The 11,397-nt window shown below is 64.0% G+C and overlaps 1 protein-coding gene across 5 annotated transcripts in view; it reads left to right on the top strand.

Annotated features, from left to right (window-relative positions):
- Positions 1–641: 641 nt before the first annotated feature.
- The window catches only part of SBF1 (SET binding factor 1), a 28,579-nt gene continuing 17,823 nt past the window's right edge, over positions 642–11,397 (top strand). For 4 of the 5 annotated variants that reach the window (XM_025858636.2, XM_025858634.2, XM_025858635.2 and 1 more), the window contains exons 1-15: positions 643–852; positions 7,207–7,292; positions 7,715–7,852; positions 8,079–8,237; positions 8,323–8,433; positions 9,012–9,117; positions 9,227–9,359; positions 9,434–9,542; positions 9,633–9,746; positions 9,856–9,933; positions 10,324–10,437; positions 10,516–10,644; positions 10,728–10,826; positions 10,924–11,128; positions 11,209–11,321. In XM_025858636.2, the coding sequence (XP_025714421.1) occupies positions 798–852; positions 7,207–7,292; positions 7,715–7,852; positions 8,079–8,237; positions 8,323–8,433; positions 9,012–9,117; positions 9,227–9,359; positions 9,434–9,542; positions 9,633–9,746; positions 9,856–9,933; positions 10,324–10,437; positions 10,516–10,644; positions 10,728–10,826; positions 10,924–11,128; positions 11,209–11,321 (1,749 nt within the window). In that variant the 5' untranslated portion in view covers positions 643–797. Of the gene's footprint in view, positions 853–7,206; positions 7,293–7,714; positions 7,853–8,078; positions 8,238–8,322; positions 8,434–9,011; positions 9,118–9,226; positions 9,360–9,433; positions 9,543–9,632; positions 9,747–9,855; positions 9,934–10,323; positions 10,438–10,515; positions 10,645–10,727; positions 10,827–10,923; positions 11,129–11,208; positions 11,322–11,397 lie in introns of all 5 variants that reach the window. The other variant, XR_003205552.2, reaches the window with a different exon arrangement.

The following is an 11,397-nucleotide window of genomic DNA, read 5'->3' as shown; positions in this document are numbered from 1 at the left end:
CCTAGACTCCCGTGTCCCCCTCGCCCATCCCTGTGCCCCGGCGGGGAGGTCCGGCCGGTCCTCGCCCCTGAGGGTGGTGCAGCCAACTCCCAGGCACCGCACCCGGCCTCCAGGTGCTCTCGGCTTAGGACGCTGCTCTTCACAGCGGGACCGGCAGCGCACCTTGTTAAAGGACACCCCACCCAAGGGGGGCCCGAGCCCTCCTCGGGCCGTGAATCCCAAGGGCAAGTCCTGAGTTCTCGCCCGCAATCCCCAGATTGGCAGCCCACGAGGGGACGGCCCCGGGCTCGTCCTGTGCCCCAGGCTTGGGAGATCTGGTGGCAGGCCCGGGCCCTTCTGCCTTCCTCCAAACTGGCAGCGCCAGCGTACAGCGGGATCCCCGGGAGCTCCCAGGAGCGAGGCCCGGCCGGTCTCCACCCCGGCGTCGGAGCCCGGAACTCCAGGCCACCTCCGACCCCGGCCGCGCCTGCCGCTGACCCGCGCGAGCCGCCGTCGCTGTCAGCGCCCGGGGGGGCGGGGCCGGGAGGGGACCCGCCCCCGGGAACCGAGCCCGCGCCGACTGGCCCAATAGGAGCGTGTAACTCCGGGCCCCGCCCATGATGGGGGCGGAGCAGGGCCGCGCAGGCGCACGGCGCGGCCGGGCGGGCCGGCTGGCTGGGAAGATGGCGGCGGGAGCCCTGGCTGCCGCCGCGGAGCGGGCCCGGGGTGTCCGGGGAGCACGGGCCAGGGCCGGGGCCGGGCCATGAGCGCGCCGCCCTCGCGTCCCCGAGCCGCGGAGCCCGCCCGCGCACCTCGCCATGGCGCGGCTCGCGGACTACTTCGTGCTGGTGGCGTTCGGGCCGCACCCGCGCGGTGAGTGCCGGGCCCGCGGCCGAGGGCTGAGGGCGGAGGGCCGGAGCCCGGAGACCGGGAAGGGTCAGCCGGGGCGGCAGGACAGGCGCTCCGGGGCAGTCGCGGGGACATGTGAGGCGGGCGGGCCGCGGCCGCCGGGCCAGCACGAGGGTCGTCCGGGGCACCTGCCGGGCTGGGGTCGGGGGTCGGGGAGGGGCGGCCTCTCTGAGGACAGCAGGGCCGTCCGACACGGCGAGCCGAGCCTGCCCACCACACTCAGGACAGAACCGGGTCAGGCAGAGCTTTGGCGTGGGCCTGGGAGGTGGGAGGGCCCCGAGAAGGCTCGGCCTCCCGGCTCCCAGTTGGGTGGGATGGGCCCTCTCTGCCTTGGCCGACTGCCGGGTGGCTCTGCCTCAAGGGGCACGGATACTTCGCTTGCAAGCCCCTCCTTTGCCCCCCAGTGCCTCTGGTCTGGAGCCTCCGCCCTGCCCGTGTGAGATGTCTCAGGTCCAGGTGGGATGCAGAAAGGGGTGGGATTTAAGGACCACTTCAGGAGGAAATGTGAGGTGGAGAGAGAGAAGAGCATTCCTGGCAGAGGGCCTGCGGTGCTCATGCCTGCAAGCCAAGCCCTGGGTGGGGGATCATTGTGGTGACTGGTGCCGATGTCCAGGAGGTCCATGTCTAGGGGCAGCGCCTGTGTCTGAGAGCCCTTCAGCCCAGGGGTAGCAGAAAACAGAGCCTGACAATGACATCAGCAACAGTCATGGAGACAGTGGGTTGGGGAGTGCTCTCCATGTGCCAGGCCCTGCACAGCCCTTTGTGTGATCTCATTTCTTCCTCCCAGCAGCCCACCAAGGTTTCCTTGCCCTCTCCCTCATACATAGAGTGGAGTCGGGCAGAGAGGTTGGTTGCCTGGTCTGAGCCCCCGCAGAGGCTAACCCACCACCAAGCTGTGGGCTCAAATCCCAACTGCAGGGGGCAGTACATGTCCTTGGGGGATGCCTCTGTGGTCAGGCTGGGGCTTAACCTTGAGACTGAAGGTGGGGTTGAGCCCCCAGTCTGCGCTGCTGCTTGTCAGCCCAGTTGCCGCTGTCATCACCCGGAACCCAGACTTTCTCTCCTCCTTGCCTTTCTTGCTGAGACTCTACCTGCTGGGCCCTGCACACTCCAGACCCTCCTCAGTGCCCTCGTAGGACTCGCTCCTCTGCTCTGTCCAAGGGTCCATCCCCTGACACCCTCAGTGATGAGCGTGTCTTCCTCCAGAGAGGGAGGTTTTGCAGCAAGAACCAGTCATCTTTGTGTCCCAGTCTGCAGGTGGCAGGCTCACTGTCAGTGTTGTACGGGCCCACAGAGGGAGAACTGTCTGTTCCAAGGTGCACGTGGTGGGGGGGGGGCAGTGAGGAGGCCATACCACCTGGAACAGAGGGAGGCATGGGATCCAGGGGAACAAGGTTGGTTGAGGGGCTGCCCTAGCATGAGGGGCCCTGGGCTGGAGCTGCATGAACAGAGTGGGCTTGGAGGCTGACAATGCTGAGGGTGGTGTGGGAAGGGTCTGGGGAGGCAGAGACCACAGGCAGAGGCCAGGTGGTAGCAAGAGGGGTGGTGAGTTGAGGGTGAATTAGGGAGGTGGGAGGTGGTATGAGTGGGCTCCATGGCAAGCTGGCTGTGACACTCAGGGGGTGGGCCCCCCTGGCATTTGTGGCCTCTGATAAAGACGGGAGAGAAGGCTGGAGTCCATGATCCCTGCTTACCCTGAGTGTCCACTGCAGTAGGGGTGCGGGCCATGGAGCCCCTCACCACTGCCTTCCAGGGCTGGAGCTGGTCAGTTGCTGGCTGGCCACCCAGCTTCAGGGCCTCTGTTGGCAGGACTCATCCATCCCTGTGAGAAATAAGCCCACGGTCTAGGACCCTGGCCATAGTGCTGAGATCAGAGCCCAGTGGAGGGGGGAAGCCTGAAGCAGAGGAGCACTACATGGGGGAGTCAGTGGTACCTGCTTTTGCCACTTGATAGCTCTTGACCTTGGGCTAGTCTTCCAGCTCTCTGCTCCTCAGCTTTTTCATCTGGAGTTGGAATGAGTCACACAGACCTCCCAGGCTGCCATGAGCATGAGGTGGACACAAATGTGAAGCTGTTCACAGGGGAGGCTCCAGGAAGTAATGGATGTCTTATTAATGATGAGCAGCAGGTGTGTGGATACCCATAGGCACTGACACAGGGGGCAGTTCTGCTGGAGGTGGAGGACCTCGTGTGCCGGCGGGCCTAGGACGTCAGGACAGGGCTGCAGGGTCTCCTGGGCTCAGGGGAGGGGGGAGGGGAGGGGAATATCTTGTCCTTGGCCTGGATCTGGACATCCTGTCTGGGGCTCGTGGATGCAGGGTCTGGGTACAGGAGCCCTGCCTGAGGGAGCATCTGGTTTTATGGTTACCATCTGGCAGACCTCTCCAGGCAGGAGCATGGGGAGGGGGCTGAATGGGACCCCAACTTTGAGAGTGCAGACCCCTCCCCTGGTGAGTGGGAGGAGCTCCTTCACTCAGGACATGGGTTTAGCACCTTCTGCACCCCGGGCCCAGCTCTGGGGATGCTGTGGGGGCCAGTCAGATCACTCCTGCCTGGCTTCTGGGCTGGGAGGGCCCTGCCAGTGGTCAGCTGATTGAACACAGCGTGGCCAGTGCCAGGGTGTGTCTTTGGAAGCAGGAGACACACTTGACCTGAGCAGGCAGCTGGGTGCATGTCTACCAGGGAGGAGGACCCCTCCTGGTGCACCTCCTCCCCATGCCCAGCCCCACCCCTAGCATTTGAGAAGAAGACCTGTCCCATGGCCTGGCCTTTCTCAGATCTGACTGTGCTGAGCGGGCCACATTCCTGGGCCCCGTCTCCCCTCCCCACCCATGTTCCTGCCCTCCGGAGCAGGTTGGGGCTGTTTGGAATGGCCTCAGCTGGCTTCCAGCCCCCACCCTGGGAGCCGGTCTGGTCTGCCTCGGGGAAGGTTGGGGAGGACCACTGGAGAGGTGGCAGTCCCTCTGCACACATCCTGTTGCTGTGGCTGGCTGGGACACCCTGGGTGTTGAGGTTGGGTGGGTGGAGCAGCAGGAAGGTCCCGTCCTTCCTTCACTCTCTTCCTATGGCTGAGCCTGTCCCAGGGCATCTGGCTGGGGTGTGTGGAGGAACAGGAGGGGCAGGCAGAGGAGGCTGCCATCCTCCCTTGCCTCTGCTCACAGTGCATGCTGGCCTGGGCTGGCCCTCCAGGCGTCGGAGCCTGGCACTGGTGACGGCCACTGCCAGCAGATGACAGAACGCGTGCTCTGTGTTCTCTCGCCCTGTGTTCAGGCCTACAGCCCACACAGGGCTGGCTGTGGGGACATGGTTGCAAGAGGAAGTGCTTGTCCGCCTATGTGTCTCAGGGGACTTTGGTGCCCTTCCTCCTAAGACCTCCCAAAGAGTCCCACCCTGGGACACATGATGGTGCTGGTTAGATTAGTTCTACCACTGTGGGGTGACGGGGTGCCCTTCCTCCTCCGAGGTGGGGGAGGCTCTGGTGGGGTAGGGAGCTGAGCTGCTGCAGGTCGCCTCCATGGCCACAAGGGCTCAAGTGGGTGGGGGACACTGGGAGACATGGCAGAGCCCTCACCTCCCCCAGGATGCCGGCCAGCAGCCAGGTTGCAGCCTGGCCCCTGCTAGCACAGAGCTGAGGTGTGGGCCAGGTTTCAGAGAGGGTTGGAAAAAGACGAGGAGTCCGGGCCTCTCTGTGGTGTGCCCTTCCAGGGAGGGCTTGCCTGTCCTGGAGCACCCTGGGGCTCCAAAAGCTGCCCTGCACTTCTGATTAAGGAACCTGTTCGCTTGTGGGGTGTGAGTGGGCCTGGGTGTGGGAGGATGGTTGTGTCGCTGGCTGTGTGCATTCGGCAAGCCCTAATTAGGCTGCGGTCTGTGCCAGGCACAGGTGCGGCGATGGATACAGAGACATAGTTTCTTGCTTATGGAGCAAGACATAGTTGCTCATAAGCAAGGCATAGTTCTTGCTTATGGAGCTCCCATCTGGCCCAGCCAGCCAACAGGTGCACCAGGAATCACAGAGGAGTATAGTGGAGGGAGGGAGGGCCTGGGGGTCCTGCTGCCCCTGGCTCAGGCAGGGTGCAGAGAGCTGCCTGGAGGAGGGGGCAGTCTTTGGGCTGAGACCTAAAGGCCAAGTTTGGGACCATCATGGCCCAGAGAAGGAGCTGGGGGTTGTGGGGGGGATGCCTACTGACAAAGCCGTGGGGGCAGTTGAAAGAAAGCCTCCAGTTGGTTCTTCAGAGGGCGGAACCCTGCAAGTGGGAGTTGATGTTTCACAGGCTAAGTGGAGTGGGGAGGGTGGGTCGTGGACAATGGCCAGTTACGTTGTCTGCTTCCCTGTGGGGAGAGGTTGCTGAGAGCAGCCCTCCGAAGGCTGTCTGGCCTTGGGAGGGAGCCTGTGGGGCAGAGGCTGCTGTCCCCGTCTGCATACACCCCCTTCTTCCTTCCTCCGCCCCGCTGCCTCGTGGCAAGAACTGGGTGAGCCCTGGGTGCCAGCCAGGCCCAGGCCCAGATGGTGGTTTGGGGCTGCGCACAAATCAGCCCTTGGGGGAGTGGGTGGGGAGGGAAGCCATGGTTCAGGGTGAGCTGGCCTGGGCCTGTTGAGGGTGGCCCTGGGGAGTGGGCCTGGGGGGACCCAAGGGGCTTTGTCTTAGTGGACCATGTGCGTGTCTGCACGCTCACGTGTAGGTAGGTACGGTACCAACAGACACTTGTTCCTGTTCCCTGTCTCATCTGGTCTGTCTTTTCAGAGTCTCAGTGGTGGGAGGGGGAGGGGAACAGGAAACTGAGGTTTTGTGAGTCAGAGTCATGGCCCCTCCTCGCCCCACCGGCAGCAACCTGCCCGCCGCTGCCGACCTCCTTGGCATTGCCTCCATTATCCTGGAGGGTGGGTGGTCTCCTGAGATTGTAGCTCAGCTCCTTTGCTGTCGAGTTGCTGGGGTCTCCTCACCAGTGCCCAGGCCCCTGGCTCTGTCCGAGGCTCCTGTGCACATTTAGGATGGACCAGGCTAGCTGGACGGGGTGGGGGAGCTGTATCCAGCAGGTCCTCAGAGGCTGTGCCCCTTGGCTTTCTGGGCCTTGGGGCAGGCCCTTAGAGAGGCTTCATGCCCAATGCTTACTCCTTACCTATTCGTTCCTCCTCTTCTACTGGTGTGGGCAGTGGTGTTGAAGCTGGTTCGAGCATAGGGTGGGGACATCTGTGCCCGGGGACCTGCCTGTCATGTGTGGGAGGTGAAGGTAGGGAGGTTTCTGTCTTAGCTGCTTTACCCTGCTGCCATGCTGGGTGGGAGCTGGAGGTAGAACAGAGACCTGTGTCCGTTCTCTGCTGGTCTTGTGAGGTGAGTGGTCCCCTAACAGGGCCCTCATCATGCCTCCTATTTTGGCTCTGGAGTGGGTGAGCAAGACGCAAGGGCCCCTGCCTCCACCCATGTGGACCGGAGCTGGGAATAGTGCCCTAGGCATAGAGTGGGGGAAGCAGCCCTGGGCCTCCTGCCCCCATCCCTCCTCCCTGGCTCAGGGGACCTAGGGCTGCGCTCAGCGCCCCCAGTCTGTGTGGCTGTGCACAGTGCTGTGCGCAGGCAGAGGACAGGCCTTCAGTGCCCCTGAATGTGGCTGGATCCCCAGCGCTCGGGAGGGTGCTCCTTCAGTGGGTGTCCTGAGACCCGGTCTCTGTCCTTCCTGACAGCTACCACCTCTCTGGGCCCTGTGCTGGGCCTGTCTCTGAGGCAGTGGTACAGGCAGCAGTTTGGGCCTGGGTTGTTCTCTTCCCTGGCACAGATAACAGGTGTGAGACCTCTGCCCCTTGAGTGGGCTCAGAGCTGGCAGGTGAGGTGAACCAGGGAGTGGGGTGCCCCCGTCCTCATGGTGCTCACTGCCTGGTGGAGGCTAAGTGCCGAAGCTGGTGGTCGGCTGTGGAACAGTCCAGAGCTGCTCTCCCCTTGATGGAGGGCTGGCTTGCTGGTGTGCAACAGGCTGGAGGTGGGTTCTGCCTAGGGGTGTTGGCATGTTGGGGAGGGGCATGGGAGTGGCACCAAGCTGGGGCTTCCATGCTTTTGGTGCCTGGCCTAGCCAGAGGCTTTCAGGACTCCCTGTCCCATACCAGGGCTCTCTGTGCCCTCTGGTGTCCCTGGGGTCCGTGGCTGCCTAGTGGCCACCCCTCATGAGACTCTTTTTAGGGAAATGGTAGGTCTGGGAGCTGAGGCTGGTCTGATGCTACACAAAGGCCAGGCTGGGTAGGAGGTTTCCATCTGAGACCCTTGAGGCTCCTGCCTGGGTGGGGCGTGTGGGTGGTGGGAGATGCCCTGACTATGTGCTTCTGTTCGCAGGGAGTGGGGAAGGCCAGGGCCATATCCTGCAACGCTTCCCAGAGAAGGACTGGGAAGACAACCCGTTCCCCCAGGGCATCGAGCTGGTGAGTGGGGGGTGCTGAGGTGGGGGTGGGGGCAGGCTGGCACTGGTTTCCCCAGGACTGTGAGGAGCCTCTGCAGTGCCCAGCCCCCGATGGGCATAAGAAGATAGCTGAACTGCTGCAGAGGGTGGGGGTCATGGGCCTGGCTGGCAGGGTACTTGGTGCCCACAGCACGTCATGTTGTCTGTCCCTTGTGATGGTGGATACCATGTCCTGCATCCCAGAGTTCTCTGGCCACAGTGAGACCAGAAGCTGTGACTTCCTTTTGTGGGGGAAGGTTGAGGTCTAGGAGGTGAAATGCACCGAGGGTCGCCGAGTGAGGTGCTGCCCTGCTACGCTGGAACCTGGTGTCCATGGATGCAGACTTCCGAGGGCAGGGAGACAGAGGGAGCTAACTGCTGACCCCTCACCCCCCTTCCCTGCAGTTTTGCCAGCCCAGCGGGTGGCAGCTGTGTCCTGAGAGGAACCCACCAACCTTCTTCGTTGCCGTCCTCACCGACATCAACTCTGAGCGGCACTACTGCGCCTGCTTGACCTTCTGGGAGCCAGCAGAGCCCACACAGGTCATCTTGGGGGCTCTGGGGTACAGCCTGCATGGGGTTCTGGCTACGGCCGACTCCCTCTGCCTCTGTCCGTGGGTGTGTCTCCCTGTCTGTGGCAAGTCCTGGTGCCTCAGCCCCACGGAGGCCCGAGTTCCCAGAGGGCTGCTCCCGTCTGAGTCACCTGTGTCCTCCCCCTGGGCCTGTGGGACATGCCTGAGAGCGAGGCACACGGGGCTTCTGTCCACAGGAAGTGGTGTGCGCCGAGGACGCCCCTGAGCGGGAGGAGGAGGCGGACGAGGGTGGCCCAGCGCAACTGTCACCTGCGACCCCTGGCCCACCTGGCCAGCTGTTCGCACCAAAGACACTGGTGCTGGTATCTCGACTGGACCATGCAGAGGTGTTCAGGGTGAGGCGGGCAGCCGGGGTCCAAGGCAGGACATGGGGTGCCCCTGCCAGTGGCGCCACCATTCCCCAGCCTGTGGTCCTTGCAGAACAGCCTGGGCCTCATTTACACCATCCATGTGGAGGGCCTGAACGTGGGCCTGGAGAGCGTGATCGGAAACCTGCTCACGTGCATCATCCCCCTGGCTGGGGGCTCACAGGTGGGTCCTGGGGGCAGCTGCTGTCCGCCCACGGCCACGGCCCTCCTGGTGTCCCAGACCGTGAGGGTGCGGCCTGTGGGTGCTCTGCGTCCAGCTGGGCTCAGCATGGCCCAGACCTTGGACACTGTCCTGCGTCTTGGTGCTGCCATCACCTGTGTTCCCTTCTTGGCCCTGCCTGCTCACCTGTGTGTCCCATGTCTTGCCTGGCTCCCTACCTGGCACCCTTCAGTTTGTGTGCCTGGCTCTGGATGTTGGTGTCAGTGTGTCTGTCTGCTCTCTGGTCAGTGCCCCTGCGTGTAGGTGCGTCTAACTGTGTTTCTCTGCCTGTCCTGTGCAGCTGGACTCTGTTGAGGATGGAGTGGTACGGATTCTTTGTTTCTTCCGCCCACCCAGGCCCCACCTTGCCCCAGGTCAGAGGCCCTGAGTTTTCTTGGCAGCAGTGCTCAGGCCGGCAGGCCGCCGTGGCCTTTCCCTCCTGTGGGAGGCCTGTCGTGGCCGGTCTCGCCTCCGCTCCTGGAGCTCTGGGCAGACACGGGTCTGGTCGGGGCAGCTGAACACCGGCCCCTCTCTTTCCACAGAGAACCATCTCTTTGGGGGCCGGTGACCGGCAGGTCATCCAGACCCCACTCGCCGACTCGCTGCCCATCAGCCGCTGCAGTGTCGCCCTGCTGTTCCGCCAGTTGGGTGAGCCCGGCCGCCCCAGCTGCACATGCCGCCCTCTCCCCTCCTGGGGCCGGGTCACAGGTGGGGTTCCTGCTCAGCTGGCCCTCCAATCCTGTGCTTTTCCCTGCAGGCATTACCAACGTGCTGTCTTTGTTCTGCGCTGCGCTCACAGAGCACAAGGTGCTCTTCCTGTCCCGGAGCTACCAGCGGCTCTCAGACGCCTGCCGGGGCCTCCTGGCGTTGCTGTTTCCTCTCCGATACAGGTGCCCCTGCTGCCGCCCAGCCCCTCCTCCCACCCCGCCCTCGGCCCCCCGCACTGAGCCCTCGCCCGTTGCAGCTTCACCTACGTGCCCATCCTGCCGGCGCAGCTCTTGGAGGTCCTCAGCACCCCCACGCCCTTCATCATCGGTGTCAACGCGGCCTTCCAGGCAGAGACCCAAGAGCTGGTGAGGGCTGTGGCCTGTGCCTGCCTCCCTGCTCCGGGCCACGCCGACTGGCCGGCGGCTCTCTGACCGCTTGCTCCCTTTGATCCATAGCTGGACGTGATCATTGCTGATCTCGACGGAGGGACGGTGACGGTCCCTGAGTGTGTGCACATTCCCCCCCTGCCGGAGCCGCTGCAGAGTCAAACGCATAGTGTGCTGAGCATGGTGAGGCGGGGCCAGGGACTTCGGGGCAGCTGAGATGGGGTCACCTGGCAGCAAGGGGAGCCCCGGACCCTGGGTGTGCGGCCATCCCTGCTCCCCTCTGCTTCTGCAGGTCCTGGATCCAGAGCTGGAGTTAGCGGATCTTGCCTTCCCACCACCGTCAACGAACGCTTCCTCCCTGAAGATGCAGGTGGGGGTCACTGCGGTCCCAGCGCAGGGCCTGCGCCGACCCTGCACCCTCTCCTTAGGTCTGCTGCCACCAGTGGCCAGCAGGCGGCGCCAGTCACACTGTGCAGCCACCCCTCTGGGCCAGTTGCAGGGGCCGCGTGGGGGGTGAGTCTTTAAGGGGCCTGTGCAGGAGTGGCTGTCAGCGCTGAGCCTCAGAGGAATTGCTGTGGCTTTGTGTGAAAGAAGGTTGGAGGTGCAGGACGGGGCAGAGGCGCCTGGGAGGCCTGGCAGGGCGTGGATAGGTGTGTGTGGGTGCGTCGGGGTGGAGCCTGGGGTAGGGGGAGGGCTGCCACGTGCAGGGGCTAGGGCAGGCCTGTGGCTTCGTCCTCACCTGCACTCACCTGTACCTCAGGACAAGGAGCTGCGTGCTGTCTTTCTGCGGCTCTTTGCTCAGCTCCTACAGGGTTATCGTTGGTGTCTGCACATGGTCCGCATCCATCCAGAGCCTGTCATCCGCTTTCATAAGGTGGGCTGCAGGTGGGGCTAAGGGTGGAAGCAGGCAGGAAGTCAATGCTGAGGGGCTGACCCCCTTGTGTGCCCCCAGGCAGCCTTCCTGGGCCAGCGTGGGCTGGTGGAGGATGATTTCCTGATGAAGGTGCTGGAGGGCATGGCCTTTGCAGGCTTCGTGTCAGAGCGTGGGGTCCCTTACCGTGCTACGGACCTGTTCGATGAGGTGCGCCCCCACCCCAGTTGGGAGGAGCCCCTGCCACCACTCCCCGCCTCGCCCAGCCTGTCTGACCCTGCCTCCTCCCCCAGCTGGTGGCCCATGAGGTAGCACGGATGCGGGCAGATGAGAACCACCCCCAGCGCGTCCTGCGTCATGTCAAAGAACTGGCAGAGCAGCTTTACAAGAATGTACGGCGGGTGACACAAGGGGGTGGACCAGCCTGGCTCGGTCATCGTGCCACCTGGCATCAGGGAGCTTGCCCACACGTATATGTGCCCCCCCCAGGAGAACCCATACCCCGCTGTGGCTATGCACAAGGTGCAGAGGCCGGGGGAGGCCAGTCACCTGCGGCGGGTGCCCCGCCCCTTCCCCCGGCTGGACGACGGCATGGTGCAGTGGATCGTGGACCAGGCCGCAGCCAAGATGCAGGGCGCACCGCCGGCCGTGAAGGCTGAGAGGAGGACCACCGTGCCCTCGGGGCCCCCCATGAGTGCGTACTGGGGAGGGGGCCAGGGAGCTCGGCTCAGGGTGCGCACGAGGTCAGAGATGAGTGCATTTTCTTTTCCCCAGCTGCCATCTTGGAGCGGAGTGGCGGGCTCCATGGCAACAGCGCACGCCGGCTGGAGGTGGTTCGAAACTGTATCTCCTACGTGTTTGAGGGGAAGATGCTTGAGGCCAAGAAGGTGAGGGCAGCAGGGAGCAGCTGTGAAGGTGCTGAACCCGGGGTCCGTTCACCTGCTGGGGGCGCGAGGGGCAGGT

The sequence above is a fragment of the Callorhinus ursinus genome, unplaced genomic scaffold, assembly GCF_003265705.2.
Source record: "Callorhinus ursinus isolate GAN/ISIS: 27379988/994484 unplaced genomic scaffold, GSC_fseal_2.0 scaffold140, whole genome shotgun sequence".
Classification (NCBI taxonomy): Eukaryota; Metazoa; Chordata; class Mammalia; order Carnivora; family Otariidae; genus Callorhinus; species Callorhinus ursinus.
The sequence above is the reverse complement of the archived record's forward strand: the minus strand, read 5'-3'. Positions and strand labels throughout refer to the sequence as shown.